This window comes from Tenrec ecaudatus, chromosome 9, assembly GCF_050624435.1.
Source record: "Tenrec ecaudatus isolate mTenEca1 chromosome 9, mTenEca1.hap1, whole genome shotgun sequence".
Taxonomy (NCBI): domain Eukaryota; kingdom Metazoa; phylum Chordata; class Mammalia; order Afrosoricida; family Tenrecidae; genus Tenrec; species Tenrec ecaudatus.
The window spans coordinates 125,270,903-125,287,214 of record NC_134538.1 but is presented as its reverse complement, the minus strand read 5'-3'; the positions used below and the strand labels follow the sequence as shown (position 1 = coordinate 125,287,214).

At 50.6% G+C, this 16,312-nt stretch overlaps 1 protein-coding gene across 1 annotated transcript in view; it reads right to left on the bottom strand.

Annotated features, from left to right (window-relative positions):
- The window catches only part of CDHR3 (cadherin related family member 3), a 70,784-nt gene extending 61,334 nt beyond the window's left edge, over positions 1-9,450 (bottom strand). The window contains exons 1-3 of the mRNA XM_075557366.1: positions 9,217-9,450; positions 2,940-3,105; positions 1,566-1,663 (exon numbers count right to left, since the gene is read on the bottom strand). Of these exons, the coding sequence (XP_075413481.1) occupies positions 1,566-1,663; positions 2,940-3,105; positions 9,217-9,450 (498 nt within the window). The remainder of the gene's footprint in view (positions 1-1,565; positions 1,664-2,939; positions 3,106-9,216) is intronic.
- Positions 9,451-16,312: the final 6,862 nt, after the last annotated feature.

Here is a 16,312-nt window from a genome sequence, read left to right as displayed (position 1 = left end):
AAACAAGACTGAGTTCTAGGGGGACAGAGTAGAGGGGGAGGTGGGGAAAAGGGAGTGGGAGGCCAATAAACCCAGGGACAAGGGAACAACAAATGATCTAAAAATCAATGTCAAGGAGGGTATAGAATGCCTGGTGGGGTTTGATCAACTGTAATGAGCCAAGAGGAATTACTGAAACCCAAATGAAGGTCAAACATGGTAGTGGAACAGGAGGAAACTAAAAGGAAATAGAGGAAATACTTAGGAGGCAAAAGACATTTATAGAGGTCTAAATATATGCATGTATATATATAAGTATATTTATATGTACCAGTAGGGATATAGGTCTATGTATATATATTTATATGGTTATTATCAAGGTAACAGATGGACATTGGGCCTCTACTCAAGTACTCCCTCAAGGCAAGAACACTTTGTTCTAATAACCTGGCATTCTGTGATGCTCACTTTCCGGACACAATCGCTGAAGATAAAATGGGTATATTAGCAAATGTGGTGAAGAAAGCTGATGGTGCCCAGATGTTACAAAATATAGCATCTGGGGACTTAAAGGCTTGAAGTTGAACATGTGGCCATCTAGCAGGAAACCAAAAAATCCCACATGGAGGAAGCATACCAGCCTGTGTGATCAGGAGATGTTGATGGGATAAGGTATCAGGCATCAGAAGACCCAAAACAATCATATCAATGTGAATGAAGGGAGTTGGAGACCCAAAGCTCATCTGTAGACAATTGGATATCCCATCACAGAAGGCTCACAAGGAAGGGACAGACAAGTCAGCCAGGGTGCAGTATAGCACCAACAAAACACACAACATACCTCTAGTTCTTTAATGCTTCCTCCCCCACCTCCACTGTCATGACCCTAGTTCTACCTTACAGATCCAGCTAGACTGGAGCATGTGCACTGGTACAGATAAGAGCTCTTGATACATGGAATCCAGGACAGATAAACCCCTCAGGAACAGTAATGGGAGTAACAATACCAGGAGGGTAGGGGGTAGATGGGGAAGAAGGGGAAACCAGTCACTATGATCGACATCTAACCCTCCCTTCACCCGAGGGGGAATGACCAATAGAAAAGTGGGTGAAAGGAGACAGTGGATGATGTAAGATAGGAAAATAATAATACTTTATAATTTAGCAAGGGTTCATGAGGGTAAGACGGTAGGGGAGGGAGAGGGAAAAAGAAGAGCCAATACCAAGGGCTCAGGTAGAAAGAAAATGTTTTGGAAAGGATGATGGCAACATATGTACAATGTGCTTAAAGCAATTGATGTATGGATCATTATAAAAGCTGTAAGAGGTCCCAATAAAAATGATTTATAAACAAAGAAAGAAAGAATTTATCTGAGATCACACAGAGCTGTGAATTCAGTGTGGGACAGCTGTCTGCAAAGCCCCCTGATCCACTCCACCCACTCACTCTTCTCTGGGTCCTGGAAATCGGCGCAGCCCTCCCCTGTTGCTGCTGCTCAGGCCCCCCTTGCTGAGACTCCAAAGCACCCAGCTGCCGTGTCTACACCGATCCAGGCAGGTAGTTCGTCGTGTGAACAGGGACTTACACTGAGGGGTATACTTCTGATTGTGTCTTCTGGATCAAAGGCCTCCACCTGACATATGAATCCCGGTTTTTCGCCTTCTGCTATGTAGAGCTCTAGACCTAGAGAAGCGTCCAGGGGGAAACAGGAAACATCTTGTTAGATAAAGCAGATGGGGAAACCCAGCGCAGAGGCCTCCCACACCCCCAGAGGGAGCCAAGGATGCTGGCTTTGTGGGAAGGAGGGAGCCAGCTGTAAAGGCCATGCGTAAGGCCACTTGCCAACTAGTTTGAGTGCAACTATCCAAAGAGGTAGATTGGCCGCTTGTCCGTCAGTTTGTCATACTGTGGTGGCGTGTGTGTCACTGTGGTGCTGGAAGCTATGTCACTGGTACATCAAATGCCAACAGGGTCACGCAAGGCCATCAGGTTTCGGCAGAGCCTCCAGACTCCGAAGAAGGAATCGGCTAGCCACTTCAGGGGGACTGGCCCCTGAAAGCCCTACGCAAAGCCCACATCTGTCCTGACTGAAGCGCAGCCAGAGTGCTGCTCAGAAGCAGGGAGGTCGGGAGTTCATCCCACGTCCTTGGACGCATTGTTGGGGGAGACCAGCCCCTGAGAAGGACACCATGCTTGGTAAGGTAGAAGAGACACAGTAAGGGGGAAGGCCCAGGGCAGGGTGAACTGACACAGTGGCTGGAACAATGGGCTTGCACATGAGAGCAATTGTCAGCATGGTGCAGGCCCGGAGCGTGTTTCGTTCTGGTGCACACTGATTGGGTCACTGGGTGTTGGAAACAACTCGATGGCATCTAACAACAACAAGTTTAGCCCAAACAACATCGAGTGGAAACGTTGAGGGAGGCAGATGAGTATTTGAATCAGAAGTCTGGGAGAGAGGCTGTAGGAGAAAGCTGGTCCTCATGGTGGCCAGCATATGGATCATGTTCAAGGTCATGAGCATGGGGACACCAGGTAGGAAGTTACACAATAGTCCAGTGCCTTATCTTGTGTTTGCCCTCTAGACAACCCCGGAAACTCAGGGGCCTCCAGGACAGTGAACAAGCACCGCGGTCACTGACTGAAGTCCATAGGGAAGGGATGAGCCCACAATGGGTCCCGCACAGGTCCCTCCAGAATGATGCACCTGTGGTCCCCGAGTCTCCCTGCACACGCATGGAGAGACACCTGCCATGGTAGGCTCTGTGAATTGGTGGACTCGTATTTTGGGGGGTGCTGGACTGGAGGCATTTCATTGGTTCCCTGCTCACTAAGCAGCTGCCTTTTCCAGGGAAAACATCTGCTTGTTTGTTTATGTTCTGGTTTTCCCTTGTCCCCCAGGGCCTTCCCCAAGCCACCATCTGGGCTGCGCTGCTCTGCACCTGCCAGCGTAGCTTACCTCTCGCCAAGGCGCCTTGGAACTGAGGCGGCTCGTTCACGTCCGTTACCTGGACAGTGAGGATCTGCAGGTCTGTGGTGCCAACCTCATCCTTGACATAAATCTGCAGGTCAAATATGGTTGGTCCTGTTTCAAAATCGAGTTGTTCCTTCCCGGTGGTGACCACCTAAAACCAAAGGCAAAATCATTAGTAAGCACAGCAAAGATTCGTTTTGCGCACCGGGCTCTGCAGAGGGCTATTCATGGGAAGGAGCAGCGTGGCTCTCGAAGGCCACCTTTCACTCCCTGCCGAGGACCAAGGTCTTCCCAACACAAGCCCAATGTCATGGCCCAACAGAGACGCCTGTGGGTGCACCACTTTTCAAAGGCAAGAGAGATAGTCCGACGCATCCTGCTGCGATTGGCTGGCCATGGAAAGCCCGAGGATTTAAAAGCCCACTAGGGCTCGACATTCCTGGGACTGCTGTTCAATTTTATCTTAACTCGTCATTTCATGCTTGTTTTCCCAAGGCCACGTCCAAGACTAAATAAGGGGAGGAGCACTAGATGCATCTGCATACTGAAGAATGACATTTACTTCTACTGACAGCCTGCTCACTCTTCTGATGCCTCTCCACACAATCCGCTATTGTTATGGGAGACTTCTGTCTTCTGGGGGGGCAGGGGGTGGAGGGGGAACACCAAGTACCAAGGCCAGAAGAGGGGTCCCCAGAATCTAGAGTTGTTGCCAGCAGGAACCGTCGTGGGCGATGGTGGGAGAGCCCGCTGAGGTCACTTCTACAGACACATCTCAGCCTAGCCCCCAGAGCTCCCAGAAGACCCAGCCCTTTGGGACATCAAGGAGAGAGTACCTAGTTCTCATCTCATTCTCTCCACTGAACTGCTGTGTGGCTTTGGGAAATTCACTTGTCTCTGCTATGGCACTGTGTCCCTGTGAATGCATCCAGGGTCACACTCCTTGTTCTAGCTGGCCTGCTAAGTTATCACACAAGGCGCCATAATGAGGAGCTAGACCAGGGGTCCCACGGAAAGGGGGGTGGAGAGACCACTGTGAGCGGCTTCCTGGAAGAGGGAGGGAGGGGCGCTGTGTTTTACTTTGAAAGATCTAGAATGTTAAGAGAAGCAAGCTGTGGAAGGAGGGTGTGCACCAGAGGGAGAATGGATAACCAGGAGGAGGACTGGGTGGGGAAAGGGGACCATTCCACCAGTGAGGGGATCGGCCCAGCACCCACTTAAACACAGGCCTCTGGCCCGGTGAGTGGTCAGTGAGAGGCAGCAGCACACAGGAGTCCGGGTACCGACACCGCCGTCAGGCCGCCTGCCTTCAGTACCTTGCCTATCGCCCTTTTCCTCCCTGAGGTGGGGAGAGCAGTCACCCCTACAGTACATGGCGGCTTTGAGGATTAAATGAGCTTGTCAGTGCTCTCTGACCCTGAGCCAGCCCTTGGCCAGCGCTGCCCTCGGTCATTGTCAGGGGGGCAAAAGACAGGTAAGGGAAACATGCCCCCCAGAGACCTGCCTACTGCCGCGATGGTTACTGTGTCCCGGTTTGTAGTTTCCTGTCAAGGCTGAAGTCCTCCCCGGAGCCCCAGCCTGAGGTCCTTGCATGCCCTCACCCATGCCAGCCCCTTCTGGTCACCAGCTATAAGACCCCACTCACTGCCATCGAGCCAATTCTGACTCGCAGTGACCCCAAAGGACGGTGTATCACACTAGAGGGAGGACAGAGTGTGTTGTTGAGTCTTTGTTGACTCCTAAGGACCCTCCGAGACTGAGGCAGAGCTCAACTGAACCTCCCCTCCCCCCCCCCCCCAAGGATTTCCTGGGCTTGGTCTTTACAGATGCAGATCACCTGGCTGTTTTCCTGAGGGGCTTCTGGGTGGGTCTGAAGTGCCAACCCTTTGGTCAGCAGTTGATTGCTTGGCTGTTGCTCCACCAGGGCTTCTCTGAAAACCAAACTCACTGCCATTGAGTCAATTCAGATTCATTGTGGCCCTATAAGAACAGGTAGAACTGGCCCTGTGACTATAACTATTTTCAGGAGTAGAAAGCCCCATCTTTCTCCCTTGGAGCAGCTGGTGGCTTCGAACCGCTGACCTTGTAGATAGCAGCCCAGTTCGTAACCACTATGCCACCAGCGCTCCTAGAGGAAGGAAATAAAGCAGAGATATTCTGGAATGTTGTATCTGGGAACTGAAAGAATCGTTCCTCTGTGAACATAAATGGAAACGTTGTCGTGGTTGCCATGAGGGATGAAAAGTTGATGATGTTTACTTGGTGCTCGCCAAGCTGTTTGGTGGAGTATTTCATTCAGCTATCACAACAACCACAGGCTGGCCAACGCCTCCTCATTTCACCCACAGGGAACATTCCCTAGGCCAGAGGGAAGCAGACTCGCCTCGGGTCACCGAGCCGGAAAGATGGCGTGTCGGCGTGGTTGCAGTTTTCAGACTGCAGAGGCCACCCTGAGTTTGGGTGAGAGGCAATAAGGTTGGTTTGGGGCACATTGAGTTCAAGGTCACTCTGGACAAGGTTAAGCAAATGGCAGCTGAGTGAGGTGATAGGCAATTGGAAACACTGGCCAGAGGGGGCTCTGGGGTCAGAGATGGCAGATCACAAGGCAGAAGGGAGCATCCAGGGGACCTCAGGGACCTTGGCCGCAGGCCTGTCCTCACAGCTGGGGGCTCCAGCTCAGCAGTCATTCCTCCCTGGCTTCTCCGGGCGGCCCTTCTTGGCGCTGCTCCAGGAGGAAAGCCCTGGACCAACAATTAGCCACAGGTGGCCCAGTGGCCTTCTGTCTTGCTGAGTGATAAAAGTGTGGGAGATATGAGCAAAGGTTGGGCCAGCCTGCCTGATGTCAAATCCCGTCTCCCATTTCCTGGCCATGAACCTGGGCATGTCTATCAGCCTCTCTCTGCCCTTTCCCCAGCTCTGATGTGCAAGTAATGCTAGTGAACTTGGGTGTCCTGCGCAACGATGGGCTCAGGTTTAGGAACAATTCTGCGGATGGCGCAGCCTGGGCAGTGCTTCCTGCTGTTGTGAGCAGGGTCACTGGGGGTCAGAACCAAGTCAATGGCACCTAACAACCACAACGACACACTTCCGTGGGTCCGTTCCTGTAGCGTGTCTAGAGGAGTGTACAGCACATGGTAAGCATCTGTTATTCTTGTGATTGCCATTCCACCTCCTCACCCCCTGCGAGTCTTCAACACTGCTGTGTCCCAAAACAGAAAGGCTGGCTCGGTGGCGTGATTTGGAGCTGACCCTGTGTGATTGAATCCTAAGGCCAACAGCGATGAGACATTTGAGCCAGAGGTCCGATAACCTCATCTCTAGATTCATCCTCCTCCAAGGTTGTCCGCGATTGGGGGCGGGACAGGCCCTGCCATCGCCCGTGGATGTCAGGAGTGGCTTCTGTGAGCAGCCTGAGCTGGAGAAGAGGAATCTGTCGGAGGGGATGTCTGGTCATGGTGGTCGTAGGGTGGAGTGTCTCCTCCTGACGAACAGCTGCAGGACTTGTGTACCTGTGGCCCATCCCAGTTCAGCTGCCCTGAACTCCGGAGTCTAGAGTCGATTGAGAGACTGAAAAAGGTACCATTTCTAGTGATCAGGAGGGCGCCCTAGTGGCACAACAGTTAAGCTCTCAGCTGCTAACCAAGCGGCCCTGTAGGAGCTCCGTGGGAGAAGAGACTTGGCCATGAGCTGCTGGAAAGATTGCAGTGGATGAACCTTGCAAGGCAACTCTGCTCTGTCGCCCGGGGTTGCTTTGAGTCAGAATCAACTTGATAGCACCCGGCAGCAGCAACATGGCATCAGGAACAGAGGAGCGTCTTCCAGCACTCACTGAGTGCTATCGAGTCATCGATGGGCTTAGAGGAGGAGGTACACTGTGGTTGTTATGGAGGAAACTCTTCCTTGATTGACGGCCCTGTTTGAATCACATGGAGTGCTGGAAGGGCAAGACTTATTAAAAAGGCATTGGGAGCTCACCCCCAAAAGGCCATAGAGCTCACCCCCAAAAGACTATTTAAGACAAAGAGGCTGGGAGGTGAAGTCAGAAGCCTTGAGTTAAACTCATTATGTTCGTATTTCATGCTCAATAAATCTTGTCATGGACAAATCAGTGAACCTTGCTGTCTCTCAGTTCTTACTTCTAAAATATGAATAAGAATGTTAAGATAAGGCAATGCCAGGATTAGTTTCAACAATCAAGCGATCAGAGCGGTGAACAAACTTTAGAACCTCTATGCAAATATAAAGCATCATCATCATCGTTACGTCACAGGGCTTCAAAATGAGAGCTGTCGAGTATAATCAACGCAACAGACGAATGGATAACCATCCTGTGGTAAATCTGTAGAATGCCATACTATTCAGCCATCAAAAAGGATGCAGTGCCCATTGGTGCTACAGCATGGATGGTCCTTGAAAACATGATGCTAGGAGAAAGAAAGCAGTCACAGAAGAACACGTATGGCATGACTCCATTTACATGAAATGTCCAGAATGGGCAAATCCAGAGAGAGAGCAAGCAGTTAGTGGTTGCTAGGAGCTGGTAGGGATGGGGGGTAGGGGGTGGGGTGGAAGTGACTGCTCAAGGGCCTGGGGTTTCCAGCTGGGGTGGTGAAGGTGCTCTAAAATGAGATGAAGGGGTGGTTGCACAGCTTTGGAAATACCCGAAAACCTACTGATAGACTTTCCTAAGACGGGTAGATCTTATAGTATGTGAATTACATACCATTGATTCTATATAATCAATAAAGTTGTGGGGTTTTTTAAGCAAAGGACTGGAGATCTGGAGCTTGACTGCCTGGGTTCCAGTATCAGATCAACCACCTGCAGCTCAGGGCAAATGGCTTAACATCTCTGAGCCTTGTTTCCCGTCTATAAAAAGTGGATCACAGTCCAACGCAATCATGGGGCGTTCTGGAGATTAAAAGAGCAAATGCCTATAAAGGATTTCCCCACCGGGCGTGTACTAAGTGCTACACACTGGCAGGCAACTGGTCCAGCTAAGGAGCCCTGGGGGGGTGGGGTGGGTGGAGGGTTCCGCTAAATCAAGGTCAGACCCACCAACGGCTCCTAGGGAGACAGATAAGGCTGGCTGCTTCAAGCAAAACGTTCAGAGTAGAACCCCTACCCAGGGACAGGGGCTCTGTGAGTTGGTGGTGGGTTGGGTTGGGGTCTGTAAGGATACACAGCAACTGCTGAAGGTAAACCAGATGTCCAGAGATCAGGTAGACAGGGCAGCTAAGTCGCAGATCCAGCACAGGGGGCCCGAGAATATAAACCAGGAACTGACTGACCCTCTGCACATACCAGAGAGTCCAGCTCCAGGTGGGAGCAGAAGCGGCATGAAGTTAGGGAACGGGCAGTGGGAATGCCCAGTCTGGTCGTTGAGTGATTGTTTCTAAAGATCCGTGATGAGGTCCAGACACTGCATGCAGTGAAAGATCAGTTCAGTTGGAGAGCTGCAGGGGAGCAGCAGAGCCCGGGCCACACAGGCCTGGGCCAACTAGGCCCCACAAGGCCTCCAGGGAATGCTGGGCAGGACCAGCGGCAGGGCTGATGATGGCCACTGGAGATTCTCTTGTCAAAGGAGTGACGGGGAGGGGGTGGGGGTGGACGTTGTGCCCAGGTTGGTTCTGACACCTGACTCCATCCTTACAAAAATTTCAGCTAGCCCCCATGCCAGGAGCAGGTGTGTCCTGCCTAAGGGCACCAACTTCCAAAAAGACTCAACTGACACAACTAGAAGACAGAGCCACTGTGGTGTGGTGTGACTGTGGGTGATCAGGTCTAACCTGCCTACTGGGAAACGTTCACACAGTAAGTCCGGTCATTTAGCCTCGGTTTTTAAATCAAGGGCATGCGTCCTCCAATTAAATACCCTTCCCCTGATTTCCTGGGAGGGAAAAGGAAAACACAGAATCATGGAAAAGCAGAATCATTGGACACCAGGTTGTCAGGGCTTGGCTTCCAAAGATGTCCGTACCCAAACCATCCACCAAAGTGTATCACTCCCGCTTCACACCTAACACAACGGGCTTCCGTCTTCCACCTATAAAATAACTGAGCATCGTGATCAATTGGACTGGCGTGTGTGAGAAAGGAGGGTCCAGAGGTCCAGGGGCACCTGGCAGAGAGGGCTCTGGGACGTCCCAAGCAGGACTGCTGGGGCTTACAAGAGGAGCGCTCAGGCCGAGACTGGAGAAGGAAAGGGTTCCTGCTGGCCGCCCATCGTCTGCAGGAGAAGCGGTGTGCTGCCAGCTCTTACCTCAAAGCTGGTGCCTGACAGCCCGTTCACCTTGAAGCCTTCCGTGAGGGGACTCGAGTTGATTATCAGGGGGAATCCTGGGCTCACAGGCGACAGCGATACTGATAAATTCACAGCAAACGTGTACACCGCTGTCTCCGGAGGAGAGTTCTCTGCCACACGGCTGGTAGCTGGCAAGTGGATTAAGCGCAGCGCCTCTCTCTCTGTGGATTCCAAGAGGAGGCAAGATGACATGAGCACAAAGCCTTTCCTGGGCACAGGGACTACACCGCCCGGCCTGTGGTTTCGATCTGTGGTGTGCAGCACGGATGGCACCGGGTCCCTCCCCGAGAACAAACACCCTTGCCAAGCTCTGGAAATGCGAGGGCGAGGTCTTCTTGGGTCCAGAATAGCTACAACCATGAAATCTGCCATTCAGCAAAGAGAGCTGCCGCTTCTCCCGTGCCTCCCTCCTCCCTCCTCCCTCCTCCTCTCTCCAGCCGGCAGCTTATTTCCTGCCCTGTGAGGCTATGTTACTCAGGAGGTCATCTGAGAATCCAGTGTGCAGGACTGGACAGTCCCCAGTCATGGCAGAGCTCCCCCTTCCAATTAATAATCTCAAGGTCAGTGTTTGGCTCGTAGTGGGTGTGATGGGCAGGCAGCACGAGGAGCCCCGGTGGTGCAGTGATTGAGCACGGAAACCCGCCAGCCCCTCCATGGGAGAAATTGCGTTGGTAAAGGTGGCGGTCTAGGGAGCCCTGGGAGGCGGCTCTACACTTCTGCAGCGTTCCCACGAGGTCGGATGGGCTCTAAAGTGTATAGGCTTGGGGTTTGGGTTGCATGCGTGTCATTAGATGGCACTCCGCATGCAGCATCTACAGGATACCCATACACAATGCAAACAAAGCCCCGAGAGAGTCAACCAGCTGACAGGTGCAGACCCATTTCACAGGGAGGAAATGAGAGGCTCCAGGAGGCCATGTCTGCCCTACTTGGCTACATGAGCATGAATATTGAAATTTCAGAGGAAAGTGTTTTTCTTCGAGGAAAGCCTTGGGGCCATCCTCAGTCTCCATGGCCCCTGGGTGACTTCAGCAGTGCAGCAGAGAACACGGCCCATGACCTGTCCTACCTCCATCATCATGGCTCCCACGAACACGTCCAACATACCAAGTAGCGGTCAGTGTGAAAACCCTGGATCTCATTTGCTCCTCAAACCAATCTCTGCGCGATGGGTATGCCATCACGTGACAGACGCAAAGACTGACTTTAGAGAGAGGCAGTCAGCGAATCACAAAGACACGTCCCAAACCACGTCCCAGGTAAGGGCTGCATCATCTCCATGTCTTCACAGGCTGTTCCTTCTCCTTAAAGTACTCTTCCTCAGGTGAACAAGCGGCCATCTAGCTGAGAAGCAACAAAGCCCACATGGGAGAAGCACACCAGCCTGGGTGATCGCGAGGTGTTGAAGGGATCAGGTATCAGGCATCAAAGAACAAGAAATCAAATCATTGTGAATGTGGAAAGGGGGAACCAATTACAAGGATCTACATGTGACCTCCTCCCTGGGGGATGGACAAGAGAAAAGCAGGTGAAGGGAGACATCGGACAGTGTAAGATATGACAAAATAATAATTTATAAATTATCAAGGGTTCATGAGGGAGGGAGGAGTAGGGAAGGAGGGGGGAAATGAGCTGATACAAGGGCTCAAGTAGAAAGCAAATGTTTTGAAAATGATGTTGGCAACAAATGTACAAATGTGCTTGACACAAGGGGTGTATGTATGGATCGTGATGAATTGTATGAGCCCCCAATAAAATGATTAAAAAATACTCTTCCTCCCTGTGTCCCACTTACCAAAACACCTACTCAGGAATCCTCTAAACCAAGTTCTCAACCTTCCTAATGCCGCGACCCTTTAATACAGCTCCCTATGTTGTGGTGACCCCCCAACCATAAAATTATTTTTGTTGCTACTTCATCACTGTAATTTCACAGGCGACCCCTGTGAAAGGGTTGTTCTACCCCCAAAGGGGTCGTGACCCACAGGTTGAGAACTGCTATTCTCAACTGTCCAACTACAGTCCCAAACAGGACTGATCCTGGCCTCCATTGGCCCTTTGGTCCACTGTGCATTGTCCACTTGAGAGCTCCCCATGTAGTACAGCAGGGTTTGATGACAGGCTCTGTCCCCCATGCTCACTGTTGAAGGGCAGAGGTAAGTGTCCACACACTTGGAGAGAGTCCCCTTCCAAGCCCCACAGCTTGGATGGCATCTGGGCTGCCATCAGCTATGAGGGATAAAGGTCTGGGGGTCCAGGAGGCACAGGAGTGGGGGAGGATGGTAGACAGGTCTGTCCCACTGAAAGAAGCACACTATGGGCCATGGTGGGGATTAGAAGATGTTTTCCCTTCAGCTTGAGGGTGGGGGAAGTGCAGGGGAAGCAATGGCAATGTAGCAGGGAATGGAAATAAGCACACTGTTGATACAAACTTTAAGATATCTAAAGCCATTTTATTTCGTTTAGAGACTAAAATGCATTATGCATAAGCTATTTTGGCTTGAAGTTTTATGGACAAGGACTATGCAAGGACTCAGAAATGTCAAAACAGCCAAGGCTTCGGGTGATGGAAAATATAAACAGATTTTTTTTAAATCTATTAAAATTGACTTTAATATTAGAGCGTTCTTATGATCAATTAAAGCTAAGAAGAAAATTAATAGATTCATGGTCAAGACAAAAAAAGTTCTCCCTGTTTGTTTTTTCAGAATGTGCACAATAATTGATTCCCTTGGGGACTTGGGTTTTTAGGCATAACTCCCTCGGACCGTCTTTACCACAACTGAAAATTGCCAGGGTGTCCCCCTGAGCCGTTGGTGAGAAGATGTCCTCAGTGTTCAGCAGGACAAGGACAACCCTTAACAAAGTGAAAGGTCTTCTAGAAAGATCTGAACCTTCTCATCCATCCGAAAGTCTTCCTGGTGACTCATGTCCCTTCGGTGGAGGAAAAATGAAGCCTTTTATGCATGCCTAAGCAAAGATTTAACTTGCTACCAAATTCTTGCTTCTCAAGAATCCCCTGGCCTTAGGCAGTCAGCTAAGAATAGAGTAAAAGAAGTCACCCCTTGCGTTTGCTCAGCATTGGCTCCCTCTGTATTCATCATGCTAGGTGCTTTTCTGTCTGCTCCTGTCGCTCCCCATACAATCCCCTGATGAATGTTTGGCGGCTGCTGTTTCACAGGCGACAACAAAGAGGTGCCAAGAGCGTAAGCAGCTCAGTAAGTGGCGCTGCTGGGCCCTGGCTCACCCCATCTTCATCCTGCAGATAACAGACTGCACATACCCACGACAGAGAGTTACTTGTGCCCTGGCTGTTACATGATCATCCATTTGTTATTCTATGGCTGGGGAACCATGTAATAAAATGGCTCAAGAAATTGGACCCTCAACCCAGATTAGATCTGGGTGACGTGAGTTATAAAAGACCACTTTGGGAACAGCTTCAGGGTATTGTGCTGGGGTATAGATTGGCACAGTGGCTGGAACCAAGGGTTCAAACACAACAGCTATTGTGAGGCTGGCACAGGACCAGGCAGTGTTTTGTCCTGTTGAACATAGGGCTGCTATGAGTCAGAATGGACCCGATGGCACCTTACAACAGTAACAACATGGAGTAGGCATTGGGATGCTAACTGCTAGGTCAGCAGTTCAACCCCATGAGCCACTCCTTGGGAGAACGATGAAGCTGTCCATTCTTGTAAAGATGAACAGTTTCAGAAACCCTAGAGGGCAGTCCTACTCCATCCTCCAGCGTCCTTGTTAGACCTGACGGATTCCATGGCAGCGGGTTGGCACTGAGTTTTCAGTGTGAGTTTGACGTGGATTTGGTTACAGGAGGTCTCGCTCGGGGCATTCACCAGCTCGTCCTGAAGGCAGGAGACTGCAGCTGCCAATTTCAGTGGGTCTCCTTTGGGAGCTAAGAAGGCTCGGAAAGCCATGTTCTGCTAACCGCTCCTAGTTTGCCTTGCCCAAGAGTTAATGCATAACCGTGCCTTCACTGAGACCTGCCATTCCAGTCCAAGTATCTGACTGCCAGGACAGGGCTCTTCCCCAGTTCCAGGCTGCCTCCCTGTGTGTACACGTGTCAGTCAAAAAGTCTGGGCAGTTGGGTTCCACTCCATACATTCCAAACACGATGTACTTAAACATAGCCTTACGATGAATGGGCGGCTGCAGAGAAGTTCTCTCCACAGTACACCTGTCTTAGACTTGTAGGGTGCCTTAAAAAATGGCTCACCCCCAAGCCTATGGTCCTTAGTCACCCCTCAGGTCTATAACTGAACCCATGCCCATGGCTCAATTTTCAGCCAAATGACAGACAGGCCTGTCAGGGCAATCGTCAGAAGAACGAGGTATGAGCACCTTAGAATAATCAGCCATTTGAGAGCAAAGGGGCAGCAGTGTACCCAAGGACAAAGTTCAAAAGGACTAGGAGACGATGAGAAATGGGAAAAGGAGCACAGAAAGTGAGAACGGTGATGGCTCGTTGAGTGAGCTGAATTGTTGAACGTCAAACTGTTCGTCAGCTCTGCCGGCCTTCGCTCAAATTACAATAAAAAGTTTAGGGGGGAAAGAGCCGATCAAAACAATGACTTCTAAGGGGATTTGCTGGGCCAGTTCACTTCCAGTCCGAGAAGTCAGCTTTGACTACGGTGCTTTTGATATCTCAAAGGTGCAATCTTGATAGATTTTTCTCAAAGGACATAGGATGATCAGAGAGGCTTATCTGAAAGAAGTTTTAAGAAAATAGAAAACTTCACTGGTAAGAAAAAGGCCAGAACATGTGTGTGGAAGAACTTTCTTGTCACAACAAGGTGCCTGTTCACTCTTCGAGGATAGCAGACTGTTGTGTTAGAGTTCACGAGAGAAGCCACATGAATGACACTTATATGTATCTAGACACACATTTGTCTCAAGAAATGGCTCACACAGTTTTAGAGACAGGCAAGTCCAGGCTGGTTCGAGTCTGTGCTGTAGTGCTTAAGCTGCAGGCTTCCCCTGACTCATTGTCAGAGGCTGGTGAACGAGCAAGCAGAAAAAGGAAGCAGGAAGGCCACAGGCCACTTGATACAAAGTCAAATGAAGCCAAGGCCAGCAGTGCACTGATGGCTCCTGGGATTGCCAGGCACTATGGCAGGAGGTTGGGAAAGCAGGTGCAGGATCCCGACCCACCGGAAGTGATTAACTTTCCCACGGTCTTTCTCCCAGTTGCATCAAGGCTGTGACTTCACCGCAGCTGCTGGCTGCTTACAGAGTTGATTGCATTGTGTCCGTTCACATGCTCCTGGGAGGTTATGGCCAAACCACTTAGAAAGTTGGCCCAGACAAGTTGCCGTACAGCCTATCACAGCTATCTTATGAGCATTTCATCAGGAGACCTGATCTTAGCTGCCCCACAATCCCGCTATGGCCCCTTCAGACTTGCGTCTCGGGGAATCCAAACTGCCCCTCTGACATGGTATAAATCAGAGAGTTCGGCATTGTTTGGGCAAATGTGTCTAGAGACGGACATACTGCCTAGAGAAATGTACAGATCCAGATGGAGGAGATATCCAGAAAGAAAAGCTTCATGTTTGGAGATTTTCGTGTAATAAAGATTTCTGCAGCTTTGAAGCAACACTTTGGAACTTGCCCTCACAGAGAGCGTCTCACCATTCCGTGAATGCTCACATATATTTTGCATGGCCATGAGGAAATTATTTTGGAAAGAGATGCCCATGTATATGGTGCCCCTCAGACCATTTGGGTTGGGCGCTGCCCAAGCCGTGGATGACTAACGTGTCCTTGGGTGTGGCCTTCCTGTGGGAGACGTGATACTATTCTGGTGGTCTCTCTTCCCAGGGAGGCCCGGGTGGGCAGGGCCATGCACCTCAACCCCGCACACCTCAAAGGTATCCTGAGGATACGAAAAGAAAAGCAGCCACGCCGGGACCCCCTGACTCTTACTTACTTCAATATTTAGTTCCTGTGGATCCCTTACTAAATATAGATATTATATGTTTCATTGACATAAACGTATGTTAGTAGCATCAGTCACAATACAAGCAATAATAAAACTACCGTAAAAGTGCCACGTTCTAAAAATAGAGCAACTACAGAAAGGTGAAACTCACAAAGTTAATGTTCAAGCCATTCCGTATGCAAATAAGTGTGACAGGCGTGCCCAGCTCACCCAGCTCCTCAGCAGAGGCCAGGACTCCCTAAGATGCCATGCGCTTCCAGACTCTTGGACCAAGCTACCTTTGATGGAGGCACTGATGGGATTTGACTTGCACATGCATCTTAATTAAGAACCGAATTAGAATGGTTTGAAGCGTTCGCTTTTTAAAAGAAACGGCACACCAAAGATTGATTATCAGTCTCTACGCTGCTTCCCCCGGGGGCATCTTGCTTCTGGGGATCGGCATGCATGATGTGTCCCTTGTTGCCCTGAAATCAGTACCTTGTGGCCTCCAGGTGAGAGAGAGCCTGTGCTGAAAGCCCCGTACCCACAGTTGCAGGGGTGGGTGAGGGAAGATGGCCACCCTGCGGGCCTGCCACCAACTGGGACGATGCGGCCCCAGGATGTGGGGTGATGCCAGCTTTGCCCACTACAGGGCACAGATGCTTCCAATCTACCCCTCAGCAGCTTTCCATGCTCAGAACAGGGCTCGCCAAGACAGCACTCAACCAATGCCTCTTCATTCTCTCTAGTGATGGGTCCAAATGAAACCAGGACCATTGTAAGAACATCAAAGAGTAGGGAAACAGAGCCCTTGCTTTGCCACTGCCTATCTTGGACCCTGGGCTGGTCCCTAAATTTCTTTGGGGTGCCTGGTAACGCTCCCTTTTCCTAGGGTGGCAGGGCTGCACTTAGCAGAACAAAACCAAGCTCTCTGCCATCGAGTTGGTTTGGGCTCATGGAGACCCGATGGGACAGGCTAGAACTGTCCTTTCTGAGACTGAAACTTGTTACCCAAGTAGAAAGCCTCATCTTTCTCCTGTGGAGTGACTAGTGGTTTCGAATTGCTGACTTTCTGTATCATAGTCCAACAGGGTTGGTAAAGAAGACTCG